Here is a 19,606-nt window from a genome sequence, read left to right as displayed (position 1 = left end):
ACCTAGCAAACATTTTTTTTAAATACATGTGCATAAAATCTTTTGATATTAGGTTAAAATGTTACATTTAAGGAAAAAGCAGCACAATCTCATTTTTGGCATTTATTTTGTTACTGACACAGATGGTGCGGATATTTAAAGCTGTGCTAGTTTTTCCTTAAACCTGGCTGCTGTATAATATCTCAACCTGAAAACCCACTCCAGACTTTAGAGGGCATTTGAACAATAATAAGTTTGTTTATCAACTGAAAATATTGGCAAATTTACTTTTACAAAACTGTAATTTTAAGAGCAACTAAAAACCTTTAAACAGTGAGGTTGTTGGCCTGTTTCCTGCCACATATTATCTATCTGTTTTATAAAACAGTACTGTTGTGGTAATGTTCACTGGGTGGGTTGATTGAAGGTGCTTCATCTGGTGACTCAGTTGTCCTACTAAGCCTCTACAAGAATCTGGTCACTGGACTTCTGTGCAAATCAGAGTTTTTCCATAAAGAACACCATTTATGAATATAAGGATGTCAACAAGTGCACATGGCTCAGGACACCTTAGGTTCCAGGTCGGTGACCAAAGCAAAAACTCGGGTGTCAAAGTTCAGTGAGACCATGGAAAAAAACATTATGTAAAGTCTTTTACTTCTATAGCATTGTTTTGTAAAATGATGGTCATTTTGCCAATACATAAATATGCAAAAATATGATGATGTTATCTTTGTTATTAAAAGTGAGATAATAAGTCATATAAGAATGAAAAAAGGAAGCATAGTTGTGTTTACATGCTGCACAGGATAAACACTGATGATTAGTAAAAATTCACAACACAAAGCTGATAAAAACATATTTTATTGTTGATCAGATTAGAGAGTAAGATTCTTAAAAAATAAAAAGTCACTGTGGAAAGACACTTCCTACCATAATGCATCACAGACTACATTTAATCTCATCCATTTTATCTGAGTAATTCAGACTTTGTGTCTCCTTTGTCCTCAGATGTCTAAAGTTTAAGGCATTGATTAACAATTGTATTTTCTCAGATGATTTAATTTCAGCAGTTTTCTGCTCCTGAAGGTAGTGGAAGGACACAGCTAGGAGCCTCTATATTAGATAATAGTAAATGAGCAAGCAAAGGAGTGATTTCAAACACAGCAAGCTATCTTTTGTTGAATGAATCAAATGTGGTAGTATGGACATTGCTGCACACACTGGGCCTTAAATTTTTCATATGCAGTAAATCTACAACTACAAATGTGATTTTGTTATTCTGGTGTGAGTGCACTTGCATCATTCCCTGGACCATCTTCTGCACTTTCTTTGATCATCTGTTTGTATTTGCTCTTGAAAAACCCAGCCTGGAAGTGCAAGGAAAAAACATAAAAATGCAGAAATTGTGTATTACAGTTGCAAACAAAATGAATGAAAATAACTATATGAGTGACTTTAAAAACCTTTCACCTTATACAGGCCAGCAGTGAGTAAAGCCAGAAAAGCCAACCCTCCCATGCATCCTCCAATGATGGCTTTAGTGAAATCTGGCTTAGGGTAAACTTCGACCTCTGCTACAATCTGAGAGATGAAGAGACACAATGTGGATGACATTTAACCTCTTGTACATCTGAAACAAGAGAAAGTAATGCAAAATCACCTTGCGAACAGGAGGATTGTTGTAAGACCCTGTTGAAAAGTAGATGTATTGTTCTTTGTCATACTCCACAGTGGCTGTACTGGTCAAGAGGAATTTAGCAGATTGAATTCCAATCTATGGAAAAAAAAATATAGACTAGGATGAGGCTAAATTAAAAATATTGTTCAATTTCAGGGAGAAATTATTAACATATTCAAGTACATAGGACCACCTATAATCCAAATATGTATAAATCATTTATCAAAACTACCCTTTAATTACCTGCTCTATCCATCCTGAACTGAGGTTGGCAGATATTTCGTATGTCCTACTCTGCAGTCTTCCCATGAATGTGTTGCACTTGAACACTCTGCACATGGCTACAGAGCAGTCCTGTGGGTGATTTAAAGAAGACTGAATGAAACAAATCTTTTATTCAGTACAATGTTATGTTTTGAATCTGTACCATGGTTCAGTTTTAACAGGTAGGTAGCAAAAGTGCAGAAACATACTTACCAACATTTTATCCTTTCGTATCTTTGGAACAAAATCTGTGACATTTGGTGCTTCATCATTTCCTCTCTGACAGTCTGCAATCTGAAATACATTTAAAATAATGTCAGGGTGATTGGTCCTAATTTTACCTCATTCACCCATCCCACAGCTAATTGTGACCTATTTTTGTATCTTTTCTATTACCTGTAGGCTGCTCAAATTCACCCAAATCTCTTTTTCACCAAGCTTCACTGGAACCTTGATCACCACAGTGAAATTAAGCGCTCTTATATCATTTGTTACCTAAAACATGGGGAGAAAAGAAAAAGGCAGTCAAGCTTTAGAATGGTTAGGTCTAATTCACACAATGATATTTATTATATTTTATTATATTTTACCGTGACTGATTGTCGAACCGGTTTCTGCAGATTATTTATTCCAAAAGTAAAATTGCTGTAGCTGAGAGTGCTAAAAAGATATAATTTAAACATTATATGAATAATGTGTAAGACAAAAAAATGTTGGGTCGTAAATAATTTCTTTTGTTACAAATACAACAACACGTACTTTTCAAACGTCATGAAAATGCTGTATTTCACTGCAATCTCTTTCATTTCATAGATTTCACTTGTAGTTGCATTCTCCTGATTTCCACTGAAAGAGAGAAGTGAAATGATTTGTACTGTATCTGTGGGGTGTTTAAACAAGGAGTACCTAAATGACTAAATGAACAGTACCTGGTGGCATTTGCAGTGACAAAGATCTTTCTTGCAAGTTGACTGTTGGTGTCAATCCCATAGGAGACAATGAAGAAAGCCTTAATTGAAATAAAGGAGAGAAATCTGATTGTCTCACATCTTTTTACTAAACTGTGCAGAAGTGAGAGGAGAAAATTGCACCAAAAAAACAAACCTCAGTTTTGCTCTTAAAAATTGGCTTGTCAATAGTGCAGTCTGTCCTTCCTCGTGATAAACCATCTTCACTGTCAAAGGATTTGCACTCAATTCTTCCCTTTATTAGAAAATAAAATGACCGCTGGATGGATTGGAAGAGCAGCAGATCAGTGATGAACTGATACAGACTCGATCCTGATGCCTTACCTGCTGAATGGTGAACTTCCTGTAGGAGAGTCCAGCTGGGTACGTGAGAATAACACGACTGTTGTAGGAGTTTTCTCCTCGGTTCTCCACTGTGACTGTGACATTCAAAAGCTCATCAATGCCCACTTTAACCTCTGAGGATCTGTGGAGTATGAAGGAGGATGAGAATAAAGGGAGAGGAAAACAGACTGCACTGTGTTGGTGAACGTTCCATAAGCTAAATATAGCATGTGTTTGTGTTGAATTCTAACATACTATGTTAGAATTCAATATATGTAGTATGTAACATATATGCTGTGCTTCAATGCTGATGCTAAATACAATGTTTTATTATACTTTGTGTATTGTGTCAAATCTTTGAGCTCTTTAATGTATGAGACTTATGTATGTGTTGTATGTGAAAGGCCATAGTTGATGGTTTTTCTAATGTTTTTCGAAAAAAGAATGACTTTTGTATTATGTTTTATTAAGAACCTGAGGACCTAAAATGGAGGTGTCTGGGTGCCTTTGGTGGGGGCATTTGCGCTGTGGTTTTTTACACACCCCTGGTTTAACCTGCAGATTAGTATAAAGGTGTGTAGAGAAGAGATATGTGTGAACTGGCGATTTTTTGATGCTCTCTTCATCTAGAAGCCCATTTGCCCACTGGTGAACTGATATGCTGTTGATTAACTTTGTGTAAGTGGATTGATGCCTCTTTTGTTTCGTGTTTCTTTATTATTTTTGTCAAAAAAACAGCTTCTTGAGTATTTGAACCACGTCTCTGTATAAAGTATAATAGACCTTGACGCTTTCTTGGGGAATGGTAAAGTTTCCCTGTCTGTTGTATAATCACCCGGTGAAGTTGAAATCCACTTTCAGGTCATCGACACATTTGTTGTCAGTGCCGCAGTTGATCTCAAACCCCAACTGTGGAACACAGCATGATGTGAAAAGCGTTTATATTACACATTATTTACAGAATAAAGGAAACATAGGTGAATCTAACAAACGATCTGTGTGTTCTGCCATCTAGCTGTGCTTTTCCATTTTTGTTAATGGGAACAAGATTTCTGTTAATATTGTTGATATGCTTTTGGAAAACATCAAAGTCCTCTGCATACCTATCCAACCTATCTAAGAATCATCTCAGACAGACACTTCATAAGATAGTAGATGTAGTTTGCTACTGCTGTTGAAACAGTTGAGAACTACACAGGCGCTCCCTAGGGTCAAAAACAACAAATACATAGACATAGAAAGTAAATACAAAAGTAGAAAACTGTACAGTTTTTAGTAAAGTTTACATTTACTAAAGGCATGTGCTACTGGAGAAATGTTGGCTCATTTATTTCCAGTACTTCAGTAGAAGTAGTGTCAGTCAATTGCATGCCAACAATAAAGTTAATTCTGAAAAAGTAAGTTCAAAACTAATGCTGTGTTCTTCAGTTCATATCCAGCTAGTACATTTTAAAGGTATTTACAGGATAAATTATTGTTGTCTGAGCCTGCTGAGCAAGACTTGGTCTGAGATTTGTGTTGGAAGGAAAACCGTCAAATGTGAATTTGAGCTCATTGGAAAGTTGATTGAGAGCATCGTCTGGGCAGGCCTGCAAAAGGACAGCAGTGTTAGATTTAGGTTCCGTGTTGGAAGACTCTTAAAAGCAAAATGGAAATCAAAATCTGCTGTTCACCAAACTGAGTTTGAACTATTGGTTATGTTAGTTTTTTCTCTGATGTTGTTTTACCTCAATAGAGAAGTATACAGTTGAACAGTTTGGTGTTCTTAAGTCAACAATGACTGATCGAGACTCCTCTCGTTGTTTCCCACTAATATAAGCTCGGTTGTTTGGAGGTTTGCGAGTGGCATCCAGTGTAAAAGTATAATTAATTCTTGCTTGAGCTGGAATAAATCAATTTAAAATGTTACAAATGTACATACACTAAAAAATGAAAATGGATGGGCAGTACCATTTTGATTTTGAAAAAGGGAGGAGAATGATGAACCTTCATTGACTGTAGACACTCTGCTCATGGTAAAGCAGACTGTAGCTGTGTTCTCCAATGGTTTTGAGCAGGTTACATTCTGAGTAGGGATTTGGTTTGGGCTGAATGACACCTCAACTTCAACCATTACTATGGGTCTTGATCTGGAAAGAAGGAAAAACACATGTGGCAAACAACATTTGGCTTTTTAGTTAGTACAACAGCTGTCCTCCTTTTGGTAATTCAGGTCAGACTTCCCAACAGTCTAATCTTTCCTTTGCTCTACTGACATTTGATATTTTATAAAACACTAATCATCAAATGTTTTACCTCATTTAGAAATATACTCTTTGAAAGAAAACATTTCTTTTTAATATAATATTACAACAAATTGAAGAGAAGTGTTGAATGACCAATACAATTCATCATAACTCATTCAACTATTTGATCATGTTAGCAGTGCTTAACTACATACTGTTGCTTCAAAACTTGACCTTCATGCATCTTTTCGGGGTAATGTAGTCATTTCTTCCTCTGCATAGAAGTCATTTTTAGAACAAGGCTACTGTTATAAATTACACATTTCATTTTGAGACAGTGTCTGTTTCACGCTTTGCCTCTCCAAAATGTAAAGAGGACAAACATGCAGAAGTTGCATTACTGAATGCAAAAGTTGTATTACCGAATTGCCAGCAGAAGAAGATAGCATATGTAGAGACAAGAAGTCAGTAGTGAACAATAAAATGTATAAACAACATTTCAAGGTCCTTAATTGCCAGAAAAGATTAGGCTACACTGTAAAATGTAATATTGTGTTTAATTAAAACTATTAAATAGGCTGAACTCAATTTTTATCAATTTGTTATTAGAACTCAATTTAAATAAGTTACCAGTACTTTTTATGCAAAAATGCTGATAAACTCCATTTATTTGAGTTGTCCTAACTTAGAAAAAATAAGTAAGCTGGAAGTTTTGCTTCTCAGGGCGGAAGGATGAAAGATGTGTTTTGAAAATGCCACGTGACTACCGTCCCCCTCCCTCCCGGATCAGTCCGCATGTTCATGGCGCCAGCATTTGTTATGGAATATATTGAGCAAACCTGGAGATATTATTGTTGTCATTGCTGTGGATCTTTACTGACTTGGTGAGTAAATGTTTACTCTTATTCAAACTGATTTTGTGGCTTCTCTTAGTTTAGCACCAGGTTTATAATCTTGCTAGCTAGTTAGTGTTAGCCTAGCGTTGCTGCTGCCGCTGTGCTCATGTTACTTAAAAATTAACACCACAGCCTTAAAAACCTTACATAAAACTATGTCGGTGATTTTTTTTGTTGATTGTTTGAAATAAATAAGTGAGATAAGAGCCCAGACAAAATTCTTTGGGAGGTGCAGCCGTTAGGGGTAGGGTGGGGTGTGGGGGGTGGATAACGGAGCTCTCCGAAAACGTGGAAGCACTTTTGCAAATATGTGATATTTTGATAAATCAAGTAGATATTTGAGCATTATACAGCTACATTCTCGCCTGAAAATATCTTAAAAGGTTATTTTGTGACCCAGAAAGGGTAATCTGGTGAAAAAGAGGATCGCATTTGTCAGCCGGTTGTCGGAGCCTGTGCGCACTTGTAAGCTCGGCAATGGCGGAGGAGCACTGCTGAAAAACGTATTACTTTTTCTGGGTCACAAAATAAACTTTTAAGATATTTTCAGGCAAGAATGTAGCTGTGTGAATTTCAAATATCTGCTCGATTTATCAAGACATCACATATTTGCAAAAATGCTCCGACGTTTTCATGCTTTGTGGCAGCTTTAGAACATCTGTGGCATCTATTAATGTCAAATCTAGCCTTTATTTAACATCATAAGCAAACTCTATGTTACAATGATTGCACAGCCATTAAGGATCAAATCAGTTTCTGAAAAATGTTCTGTTTTTTCTCCCTCTGCTTGCTTCTTACTGTCTTTGAGGCTCGGGACCAGCACTCCTGTTGTTGGACAGAAAGACATCAACTCAGTGGTAAGTGTTTTGGTTTTCCAATATATTAGCAACTGTCAGTGACATTTATATTAATCAGGCTGAACTTTAATCATACTTTAGATCAGCCTGTTTTACTTATTGTTTTGTTTGTGCTTTGGTTTGGGGAAGTTGTTTCTTTACTGATCTTTTCCTGTCTTCTGTTATTAGACTTGAGATATGACTGCACTATGCTGTTGCTGTGACTCCAGTTAATTCTACAAGACATGCTGTGTAAGTAAACAAACAACAACAGTTTGGTCTGCATTTCTTCAAACTTAGTTTAGAGGGTCTACACTGTATATAGTGAAGTCTGCAAGTTTTCTAACAGCAAAATTTGTTTTGTGCCCAAATCATTTTGCACATCATTAGAATGAAAGTTATTGCCCATGTTTGCATAGACCTTTTTAAAATGATGCTTTCATGACAATATTGTGTGTTGTGTGGGGGTCACGGCTATCCAGACTGACAATTTGGGACATTGAATGTCACCTCTCCGGTGGGGAGGGAGCCTGAGATTGTCTAAATTGGAGTCTGTTTTATACCAAATGCAGGAAAAAATGTTTAAGAAAGCAATTAAGTTCATGTTCCAAAAATATGATTGTTTGCTTGCAGGACACCAGGAGAGATGAGTCCTCCATCACAGATGGTGTGGTCAGTGAAGGTGGTCACCTGCAGGATCAAGCTCATTGCATCTCCAACCCACATCCACTGCCACTGTACTTAAGGGAAGTTAAAGACTTTCTTCTGCACCTACATTTGAATCACCTCGATCCATGACAGTCATTCAGGCAGTAATGCCTGGACTGGAAACAAGCCATCCTTAAAATATTACAACATTCCAGCTCATGTGTTGGAATGAAAAACGAATGTGTTGTTTAAATTAGAGACTGCACTTGTGACAGAACAATAAATATTTTATGTTGATTATATAAATAATGTAAGTACAAAACAAACTTGTGGTAGGCCTAAACTTATTTTCAGAATAATTACATCTGAGACTTTGTTTCATTGTAACAGTGATGGCAATATAATTTTTATTCAGCAGAACAGTGTCCAGTATGTTGGCTGTTGTACTTTGTTGTGTTTGAAAATAAAAGTTGTGCTCATTTTAACATCATTACAAAAATTGTTGTTAATTATTTTTAATCATATTCATGGTACCACAAATTGTTTTTTCATTTAGTTGAACTTGAAATGTTTGTCAGTAGGTAAACAATTAGTATTGCACAGTCAGAGATATCAAGTTATTCTTAATACTGCAGACTTGCAATGTATAAGTTGTCCTAACAGTCATCCTAAGTAAGCTTTACTTAGTTTTTTTGAGGCAACGAGTTTCCATAATTTTTTTGAGTTCTGGGAACTAACACGGCTGTGTACATTTTGAGTACAGTGTACTCAAAATGAGTAAGTTGCCCTAACTTGGTCATCTTACGTAAACTTGATCCAATTGTTTTGAGTTCTGGGAACAAATGAGCTTGTACAGAGTACTCAAAATAAATACGTTGTCCTAACTTAGTCATTTTTAGCTAAGCTTTACTCAATTTTTTTGAGGCAACGAGTTTCCATAATTTTTTTGAGTTCTGGGAACTAATTAGATTTTACAGTGTAGGTGGCTAATATGTATATGCAAATAAATGTGTTAATAATGTCTGCTAAAATGCTTTCCCGTAATTTTCTTCAAGGTTGAAATAAAATAGCTCCCTCTGCTGTTACTGCAGCCTACTGCAACTACTGCATGTGTGTCTATTTGACGTTTTGCTGTGATACTGGTTTGCATCATGTAGACAGGAAAAAAAATGTATCTCATGATCAGGAAGGCTTTTGACATGACAAACTTTCACTAATATAAAGTGACTTCTGGGAAAAAAAAAATAGATGCCTGTTTTATCCTGCATATGTATTCCATTAAAGATTAAAAATCACTTTTCATGAATCATTTTATCATTTATAATGATTTATGATTCATTATTATATTACATAAAACCAATGCAAAGGTCTTCAAATTGACCTAAACTTTTAACCAGCGATGTATTCATTTAACATGAGATTCATTTGAGATGGTAGAAATAACACAGACAATAACAACACAGGACTGAACTATCTTGGACTTACCTCAGTAAGACAACTCTACCCTTTGAACCCACCGCTAAGTCGGGCAGTCCATCACCACTCTGGTCAAAAGACAACTGACTGATTGTCAGACCAAAGAACTTCAGTCCTGACTGGACTTCAGAGCCAGTAATTCTCTGTGTATATCGAAATTGATTAAACTTCATTGTACAGATACAGTATGGGCCTTACATGATAGATGAGTTTAGTCATCTTTGTGAGTTCTTTGATGTTGTGTACCTGTGAGTAAGTAGGACTGATTCTTCCTCCTCCTTCACCATTAAATATGTAGATGCTGCCTTCACCATCATTCTCCAAAGGTGCTCCAACTGCCAAATCCCTGAATCCATCTGAGTTTAGATCAGGCAGTACAGCAAGAGAAGAGCCGAACCTTCCTTTGACAGCTGCATGTCCTCTTAGTACTAATGGATCATCAAAATTACACTCCACAAACTAAAAGGAGGAAAGTGAATATTTTAAGATCATTAAAAGTTGGTAAATAAACTGATAAATGTAATTACAGTAGATGATATTGTGATTTACCAAACGAGTTAATCTGCAAACATAAACTCTTCCCTCTCTATCAGGCTCCATGTACATTGGGGCTGATATGAAGATTAGATCAGTGACGTCATCATTATTTATGTCCATGGTACACACCTCTGCCCCGAAATATTCACCAGTCTGATACTGTGTAAGGAACACATTATTGATGAAAGTATTCATGTTTAGGAAAAAAAACAGCTTTTATTTCAGAAAATAATTTATATATAATTTACAAGGTCATTCAGATCTGTCTTGCAGTAAATACATACCTGTGATGAAAAGGGCTCAATCTTTTGGTTTTCAAAGCTTTCTCTGTTAACAGCGACCACAGTTCCTCTGTGTTTATATCTTGGAGCACCAACAACTGTCAGAGAGCCACGTTGGGTTTTAGCAATTGCCATAGAGTAACCTAGAATTTTGGTTTAAAAGGGAAACGCGTATTAAGACTTCTGATTTCTCCTTTTAAATTTTGTTGTGACCCAACATATTTGTGTGACAGAATTGCAGCAGAGCTGTGTATATACATGATCACATGTGTATGAGTTAGATTGTTAAAGCTGTAATATTCTTACCAAGATAACTGTCAGGCTCCAAAGACACATCCTCATATGTTTTCACCTTCTCCCCTCCTGTTGTGTATTGCACGTAGCCTCCCTTCCACTGGTTTGCACCAACAATAGACATTTGAATTCCCTACAATGCAGACAGGAAATACATTTATATACAATTTGTTAAACTAATTTAACTATATAACTGTATGTTTGCTTTTAGATCATAAAAAAGTGGCAGATGTGAATCTTTCTATCTATGACTAGACTGTCTGCTGAGTTTAATGTATTTTTAATTACCTCAGGCACATAAACTGCACTGAATCCCTCTTGAGACATTTCCATTTTCAGTGACTCTCCACTGGTTTGAGATCCTGTAACAGAAAAATAAACATAAAGGTAGAAGAGAGACACAGTACAACAATTTGAACTTTTAAAGTTCATTTTTTTAAATTGTGCTAAGTTAAGTAGTAATTTCAAAATAATTTTTGCTCTTTATTATAAAAGTGCCTGAGCATTACTTGAAAATAGATTGATGAGGTAATACTATATGAAATGTAATACAGTGTATGTCATTTTATTTGTAACATCTCTAACAATAAATTTGTTTGTACCTTCAATGGAAAAGATTTTGTCCTGCAGAGACTGTCTTATTTTTTCAAGTGCGTTGAAATTCTCCACTTGAAACACATGATTGTCTGAGGGAGACGATGCAATGGTGCTCAGTTCTCGTTTTGCTGCCTCATAGTTAAATGCATTCCCCACCTAGGATTGTTAAAGATATGTTTGAGTTGGTAGACTATGCAGCAGGATTTGGTCAGTACAGGTTCTGGTCCATAGGTTTATGGACTGCATTTTTTCACCCACTTAGGGTAAAATTTATAAACAGGTATTCTGCACTCACTGAAGAGAACCCAAATTCATGATAACATTTATGTTGTGCTACAAAACAGGGGTTTTTTTTTAAAAAAAAAAAAAAATGAAGAGGCTATATTTGCATTACTTACACAATTCATGTTCCTGTCAATGATTCTACCTTTTCATTTACTTAAGAAGTTTGATTTACTTAAATACACTGTCTTAGTCTTAACGTACAGGTGTTTTTTTTTTAAAATAGATATAAATAACCAAACAACTACCCGTGCAGTCCTTCTTTACAAACATTTATGAAAGGATGGGTTGTTCTAAAGAGCTCACTGAATTTGAGTGTGGTACTGTAATATGATGCCACTGTTGCAACAAGTCAGTTTGTGAAATTTCTTCCCTCCTGTGTACTCCATCATCTACTGTTATAGTTGTGTATATACTGTAGTGTCTTGTGAGTTTTGTCTGAAAGTTGACTAAAACAATATGATCAGTATAAAACTCAACATTCTGCAAGTTTAAAAAATGGAAGTACTTACCCCAATAGCAAATCGAATAATGTTATTACTCTCTGCTAGCTGTGCAGCCCCTTGGAGATATTGTGGGTCTGTAGATTGTCCATCAGTAATTACTATCAAGACCTTCTTCACATTTGGTCTGGAACCTCTTTGTGGGGTGAAAACATTTTCCCTGTTAAGTTAAAAAAAAAAAAGTATTTTTAACACAAAACAACATTTTAAAGTGCATCTTATGGTCATGCTTATTTCATATTACAGATATTTTTGCACTTCCCAAATTCAGGTAATGCAAGTATTTGAATTTAGCCTTGGTAATGCCCTTCTCTTCAAATTTGTCAAAAATAATACTTAAACCTAAGTCTGTCTTTTTACAGGCTTTCATGAGTCACACACAGTACTTAGTGTCATGAGATTCACAGAACAAAAATCGCCTGGGCAGGAAGTCTGGACAATAAGTTCACTGTAGTGCTTCAGTAATATTATTGTATCCCTCACACAACATATCTGATGGCATAAGCCGTGTAAGTAGCTCCCCCGAACTGTCTGATTCCATCAACGTCAGTCCCCACTGATCCAGATGAGGTAAACTTCTTCAAATAAAAGTGAACGTTTGGTGACCAAGAGAACTGGGTAACAGAAAACTACAACAACAAAAGGGAAAACAGAAATATTCAAAACATATAAAATATTCCACAGTTTATGGAGCTAAATGGAAATAAAGATAAAAACTATTTTATATAGATTTAAATGATGGATTTAAACGACAGAAGGACTGCAGGTCTTACCTGTGCTTCATTTGAGAGAAATGACTGAATTAGTGCTTTCACAAATGTCTTCATTGTTTGAAAGTCTCCACCATATATGCTGCCTGAACCATCCAACAGAAAAGCAATGTCTGCTTGCAACGGCGGGCAAGCTGTTAAAAAGATTCATTTCAATATGAAATTAGATTGATCCCAAACTAATTTTAGAGGTCTTATTAAAGTTAATGTAAAAGTTCAACCTCTTCATTTATTCTTAAACTCAGTTTTTACATTTTCTTTGGTTTACCTAAGAAATGCCTTTACTGTGGTAATCCAATGCATTATACGAAATTCAATAATTCTATTACAGTTGCAATTATATTAATATTTTTGTTACAAACATTCTTCAGTTATATGCATGATGGCTGGATAGAAAAAAACTGTGCCTTTTCCTTCCTGCACATTTGTGTCACAATCACAGACAGCATGGCCACAATCAGCACATTAAAAGAGAGATTGTGTCCTAATTAGGATAGGGATTTGTGTCAGTGTGGGGGACTTTAGCCTAAGGTTTACACTGTTAATAAGTCTTTATCCGGTAGGTTTGTGTGTAGAAAATGAATAACTTTTACCATGCGTGAAACAAAATAAAATGAAATGGAATGGAGCACTGCATTTCAGGTCACATTATTAAATAAAACAAGTGGCATAATGAGTACTAGAACGACTTAGGAGTAAATTAAGTTAAAATATATCTTCTTTTTTTTTAGATAACAAATTCCCGTTGGTTATTTCTTGATATAGCTTAGCAAGTTTAGGGCTGGAGGTTTGGTCTTGTTTGTAATCTTTATAATAATAATGTATACGTTATTGATCCCCATGGGGAAATTCCTCTCTGCATTTAACCCATTCACTCAGTGAAGCAGTGGTCAGCCATTGAGCGCCTGGGGAGCAGTGTGTAGGGACGGTACCTTACTCAGGGGTTCCTCAGGGTAGCCGTTCAGTCGATTCGAACCCCCGACCTTGAGATCATGGGGCCACCACGTTACCTACTGAGCTATCCCTGCCCTTCTTTGGTGCCTTAGACCACCAAATCATACAAGCCCTCCATCAATCCCATTTTTCTTTTCTTTTATTTACTCCACTTGCGTTTTTGACTAAACCTTATTTTTTGCCAGCATGTACAAGCAAAAGTCTCAGTACGGTTTCATTTGATTTGAGATTAAGAGATTTTGCATGGACATAAAAACAAGAGCTTTTTTTTATTATTAATTTGGCATTTTTGGTATATTTCCACAAATTCTGTTAACTGTTACCTTGAGGAGAAGAAGGTATGGGTGTAACAAGCCTATTAGAACCGTCCATCTGAAAGCACACACCATTGTACATGGTGATACTTTTGCAGTCCTTTGGGATGGTTGGACCACACACCTGAGAGGAGACAAAGTCAATTTTTCATTAATACAGTGGGCTGATTACTTCCCTGTCCCTCAAACAATGATTAATTCGACATGAGATCAAACAAATCTGAAATTAATCTGAAATTGGCTTTTTGACAACTTTAACGTATTTAAAGAAACCACACTAAATTCTATCATTAAACATTTCCAAGCTAAAAGTCCTTAAAGTATTGGGGTTGGGTCAAAATTTAACCAATTTATAATTCTTACATCTTTTTAAATAACTTATTTTTCAACATTTTTCAGTCTTCCAAACTTCTTAAGTAATGTATGTGATATGTATGTGATAAATCGACATTAACATTTCAGGGCTGAAAAATAAATTCAGTTTTTAACAGAGCTTGAATATGTTAAAAATGTGAACTAAAATAAGCAGACCCAGTCCTATATATCTGTCCAATGTCTTAAGTGTTTCTAAGTGTTTTTCAGTAAACAAGGTAAAATTTTGGATGGCTTCATTAAATATGCCAAACTTATTGTACCCAAAACATCAGCTGATTTTATGGGGTGTTGGTGAAAGGCACACTAGGTTGTCATGGAATGGCCTTCATGCATTTTCTAACTATACCAAGAGTTTTTGACAATGTACTGGTAATGTCTGCAGTTCACCAACTCACCACAGTGTTTCGTGTCGTGGGATCACTTTTCATTGTCAGACCAAGAGACATGTTGACTGCAAAATCTGGTGCTGTATTGAAAGCAAGCAATATTTGTTTAAATACTCATAAAAGGCAATTGAAATGAAGAAAATAAGACTTAAACTGATGACTCCAAAGCAGCATGACTGAAACACTTCCCCATTTGTTAAACACTGGAACTTCTCTCAACTGCAAACCAGGATGTAAACCAGGCAGCTTTAATGTCATATAACTGAGTTTCACTAAAAGAATCATCTTAACATTAACATTATTATTTTAGCAAGATATTATTAGTTTGAAGGCTCAATGTTACAAACAAAGATGTTTACTTTGAAAATCTAATTATGATGTGATTTAAACATGTTTCTGTGCAGCTCACGATAATTTATTTGATTGCAAAATACTTCCTGTTAGAGTTCCATCACATCTTGTCAATACATTCAATAATGAATGATTACTTACCTTCAAACTGGATATTTTGGCAGTTTTGGGGAGAGGTGGTGCAGCTATAAATTCTCCCCCTTCGATTTTGTGAATATTGTTCCAATGGGGCACTGACGAGCACACTAAAGAAATAAATCCAGTCAATGATGTAAGTCCAGACAGTGAATTGTAGGTAAATAACAATAATCTCTATGAACAGTTCCAGTCTGGTTTTCGCCCAAGTTTTACTGCTATGCTGATGACACCCAGCTTTATCTGTCCACTAAACCTGATTCCACTCTTCCTCTATCCTCCCTCACCTTCTGCTTAGCTGAACTTAATTCATGGTTTTCTTCCAATTTTTTTAAACTCAACAGTAACAAACCAGAGCTTCTTCTTGTAGGCTCTAAATCAACACTATCCAGAACTAATAGCTTCTCTATTACTATCAACAACCTGCTGTTCTTTCTTCTTCTGTGAAAAGTTTGGGTGTCATCCTTGACAGTACTTTATCCTTTAACTCACACATCAATAATGTCCCTCGCTCTGCATATTTCCAATTGTGTAACACTAATCGTCTCTGTCCCTTTCTGACCCCACATGCCACTGCCATGTTCATAGCCTTGTTACTTCTTGCATCGATTACTGTAATTCACTTCTTTTTGGTCGTACTCAAAAATCCATCAATAAGCTTTAACGTATCCAGAACTCTGCTGCTCGTATTATCACCAGGACCCCTTCTATCCATCACATCACCCCTGTCCTGAAGCAGCTTCACTGGCTTCCGGTCAAACATCGCATCGATTTTAAAATACTTCTGCATACATTCAAGGCTATTCATCTTCTCTCCCCTCCATATCTCTCTGATTTGGTTCAGATCACCATCCCATCTCGGTGCCTCAGATCCTCTTCTTCTCTCTCTCTGTCCGTTCCTTCCCACCGTCTTGTCACTATGGGGGGCAGGGCCTTCAGTTGCTCTGCTCCTTGACTTTGGAATTCCCTACCTCCTGATATGAGAAATAGCACCTAATTTTCTCTTTTTAAGTCTAGACTCAAAACTCACCTATTCAAAATAGCTTATTCCACATAACCTTTCCAATCTGCTAACTTTTAATCTGTTCCTTCTATTATGTTTCTCATTATTGTGTATATTCCCTGCTTTTATGCCTACTTTTACTACTTTGCTCTGTACAGTGTCCTTGAGTGTTCTGAAGGGCGCTTTTAAAATAAAATGTATTATTATTATAATTATTATTATTTTTATTTTATTATTATTATTATTATTATTATTAAATAAACACTGTATGTTTTCTGTTAAGAAGTATTGTTTAATTATCACTGTAAGGCATAACAGAGAGGCCAGTTCAAAAAATGCAAAATCTGTAAAATAATCTTAACTACGCAGGTGCAGACCCACATCCAACATAACAATGCATGTCCTGACTTACTCTGACTGTCTTTGAACCACCTGGTAGCCAAAACCAGCAGAAGAGTTACTCAGGGTCTTCCAAGCCACAGGATCAATATTGAAACAAAGTGCAGCATTTAACACTGAGAATTTTTAAAAAAAAAAAAAAAAAAGAAGAAGAAGAAAAGAAGAAAAAGAAAGAATGACATCAATAATCTTACTTACGGTCATCGAATAATGTAATTATAGCCTTTCTCAATATAATCACATTTAGGAAATTATATGTAGTCTATGTTTTATTTTCATACTATGTCTTGACTACCACTATAGCAGAGATGTCAAAGTCATTTCACACTAGGACCACATACAGCTCACAGACAGGGAAAACGATGTGTTGGTTGATTGGGCTGGACAACTGAAACTCGTCTTTGTGTCAGTATATAGCTGTTTAACTACACACTCTCTGAGTGTGTAGTTAAATACAAAAGAAAAAAGAGTGCAATTTAAACAGTATGTCTCAGTTTGTATACATGATAAAGAAATTTTGCTGTAGTAAATGAAGAACATCTTGTCAGCATGACCCTTTGGGCTTAAATTTTAGATAATCAATGTGTAAAACAACAAAGTTCTTTTAGATCATTGCAGACTGTCCTGTAATTATACAAGAGAACCTTTTGTTGATTCACATAAATAATAATTTCTTTGTTTTCTTTTACTGGACTCATTGTAATAAAAATAAAGATTAAGAGAAGATATTGAAAAAACAGGAACTTTTCTGTAATTTCATTGTTCATCTATTACTTATTTACTTTGGTGTGGTACAGTTCTCTTTCTTTATCAGGAGGAAATGCTGTAAAACCTATGAAAATATATTTAAAAGTCTTAAATTTATGCCCTTTTTCACTTGATCCAAAGCCATCCAGTGGGTCTTATTGGAGTCTTTGCCAGGCATATTCTAGCCCTCTGGCCTTATGTTTGACACCCCTGCCCTACAGTGATTCCTTCATTACCACTACAGTGCTCTAAAGCCAGATATTTTATAAAGCAAAAAAACATCTTGAAGATTAAAATTTAAAATCAGATTCTATCTTTGCTTCTTATATCTTCCCCCATTTAAAAAATACAGACATTTAAAGCTTTAAAGGATGAAAATCATTGCTTAACTCTACAATTAGTTTCAGGATATTCCACAGTATAAAAATAGACAACCTTTTTGTATGCATGTGCTTACTTACAGTGCTAAAAAATAAAATAGAATGGAGAATGCTGCTTGCGTGCACATTCTCCTGTCCTCCCTAACAGCCAGACTCATCAATATGTACCACACCCACATGCAAGTAAAGGAAATGAAGTCTCTGAGGGAAGTAAGTTTGATATCACAAATGTACATCCCCAAAGAAGAAAATCTAAATCAGTAGCGTGCACTTTAGATAATAAAAACAATATAGAGGCACGGAAATTGTATTTTTATATGGTTGCCATTAAGTGAAATTCTGATATTGTTGCAATACTACATAACCCTTGTTCTATACAAGGCTAGACCTGAATTTTTGTGCCAATTATTTTTATGACACAACTTACATTTATCACACTTCCTTTTTGGGGGGGTCATGCTACAAACAATCAATATATTTTTCTGTTCAATAATGAAAGCTTAATTTGATAGTTTTGCAAAAACTAGATGTATTTAGACATAGATATTTTATAATACTGACACCCTCTCAAGTTCCTCTTATCACCACTGTCTCTTTAGATTACTGTAATCTTTTGTATTTAAAGATTTTCAGTACATAGAGAGAATAAGTTGGAAGGAAGAGTATGGTGTGTCATGGTTGTGAAAAGTCTTCAGTTTTGTGTCGCCCTGCATAAAACAAGGAGGCATATATAATGACCGCATAAACTACTAAATCATTTGGGTTCATAAATCCAGTTCTACAGGTTTTGTGGGGTTAATAATTAAGAATGTATTACTTCATGAAATTTTCACAGTGCATTTCTACAACAGAAAACATCAAAACATGTTAGTTATAAAGTTATTTTTAGAGTCAGAAGTTGACTGAGCTCATAACATTTCAGCAGGTAGTTTGATTCACAGAGGATAAAGTGCAAATAAGGAAATGGCCATCACAAAAGAATTTCTAGGTCATATGGTTTCACTTTATATTTTACCGTCAATTTATTTTTTGGTTTTTAATACTAAAAGAAATGTTTTTTAAATAGAAAACTGTGGCTGTGTATACTTACAGTCATTTTTCCACAGGTTGTACTCATTCATAATTAAAGAACTAAAGACAAAATCAGAAGGCATAAACTTGTCTTACCAGATGAAAATAGTGTAATACAAATTATCCAATCCATTGTATTGCTTCCATGAAAAAAACCCAGTCTGTTTGTTTTTTTAATTTGACTGATACAGTGGGTGAGGCATTACTTTTGCTCTGTGTCACAGGAGTTGTTTAATCCAGAATACAACAGTCATAGGGTGACTGATGAAAGGTAAGGCAGGTAACGTTTTCATGGGAGGAGCTACAGTATTGACAGCACTGTCTGTTTTATAAGACACACTGCTGTGGTGATGTTTAATTTTGATCCATTTGTTCAAGTATTTTTTTCTAAGCGAAAAAATTTAAATCAATATAAACTGTTAATGATTAAATAAACTGAATCGCGTTTAGAAGATTAAATGCCTGTGTTCATGAGAAGCTGAGTATCACACTGGAGGGGAAACTGTGGGACAGCAGGTTGAATGAAACACATGCTTTTTGTGAAAGGAGGGAAAATGTTAGTATTGAAAATGTTTGATTTCTTTTTGATTTCTTCTACTAAATAAGTGGTTATAATCATTTTCATACACACATTGCAAATGTGCTCATGAGAGTTGGCACTCAGTCTTCTGAAGGTCATAAGCTTCGTTCGGCGTGACTGTCCGGACTGATATATTGTAGGAAAATGACTTAGAGTGCAGAGGGGTAACTGCAAACACGCTTACAGACATAGATAATAATTAGACTAATTCTCTAGGTCAGAGGGTCCCGGACATGACATTCTAAACCAACTTTGAATCACTAGAAGAACAATGGATAATAACATTAGATTATCTAGGCTAGGCAGAGAGGTGTTTGGTTTTTCTGTCTTTTACAGAGGAAGGAGCAGAC

At 35.6% G+C, this 19,606-nt stretch overlaps 1 protein-coding gene and 1 long non-coding RNA gene across 2 annotated transcripts; one reads left to right on the top strand and one right to left on the bottom strand.

Moving 5' to 3' along the window:
• Nucleotides 1-1,256: 1,256 nt before the first annotated feature.
• On the bottom strand, nt 1,257-18,809 carry LOC134633522 (integrin alpha-M-like). Its single transcript, XM_063482351.1, has 30 exons — nt 18,773-18,809; nt 16,492-16,594; nt 15,083-15,186; nt 14,600-14,670; nt 13,839-13,953; nt 12,565-12,695; nt 12,275-12,420; nt 11,801-11,951; nt 11,012-11,162; nt 10,698-10,771; nt 10,422-10,542; nt 10,119-10,258; nt 9,847-9,993; nt 9,544-9,756; nt 9,307-9,440; nt 5,203-5,345; nt 4,944-5,098; nt 4,680-4,805; nt 4,052-4,125; nt 3,217-3,358; nt 3,029-3,127; nt 2,854-2,933; nt 2,684-2,770; nt 2,515-2,584; nt 2,321-2,419; nt 2,138-2,218; nt 1,904-2,014; nt 1,643-1,756; nt 1,453-1,563; nt 1,257-1,349 (listed from the first exon to the last, which is right to left on the bottom strand). The coding sequence occupies exons 1-30, from the start codon at nt 18,807-18,809 to the stop codon at nt 1,257-1,259; spliced, it is 3,423 nt and encodes a 1,140-aa protein (XP_063338421.1).
• On the top strand, nt 6,909-8,151 carry LOC134633582 (uncharacterized). Its single transcript, XR_010094772.1, has 3 exons — nt 6,909-7,194; nt 7,363-7,425; nt 7,807-8,151. It is a non-coding gene; the product is annotated as an uncharacterized LOC134633582 (long non-coding RNA).
• Nucleotides 18,810-19,606: the final 797 nt, after the last annotated feature.

The sequence above is a fragment of the Pelmatolapia mariae genome, linkage group LG8, assembly GCF_036321145.2.
Source record: "Pelmatolapia mariae isolate MD_Pm_ZW linkage group LG8, Pm_UMD_F_2, whole genome shotgun sequence".
Taxonomy (NCBI): domain Eukaryota; kingdom Metazoa; phylum Chordata; class Actinopteri; order Cichliformes; family Cichlidae; genus Pelmatolapia; species Pelmatolapia mariae.
The sequence above is the reverse complement of the archived record's forward strand: the minus strand, read 5'-3'. Positions and strand labels throughout refer to the sequence as shown.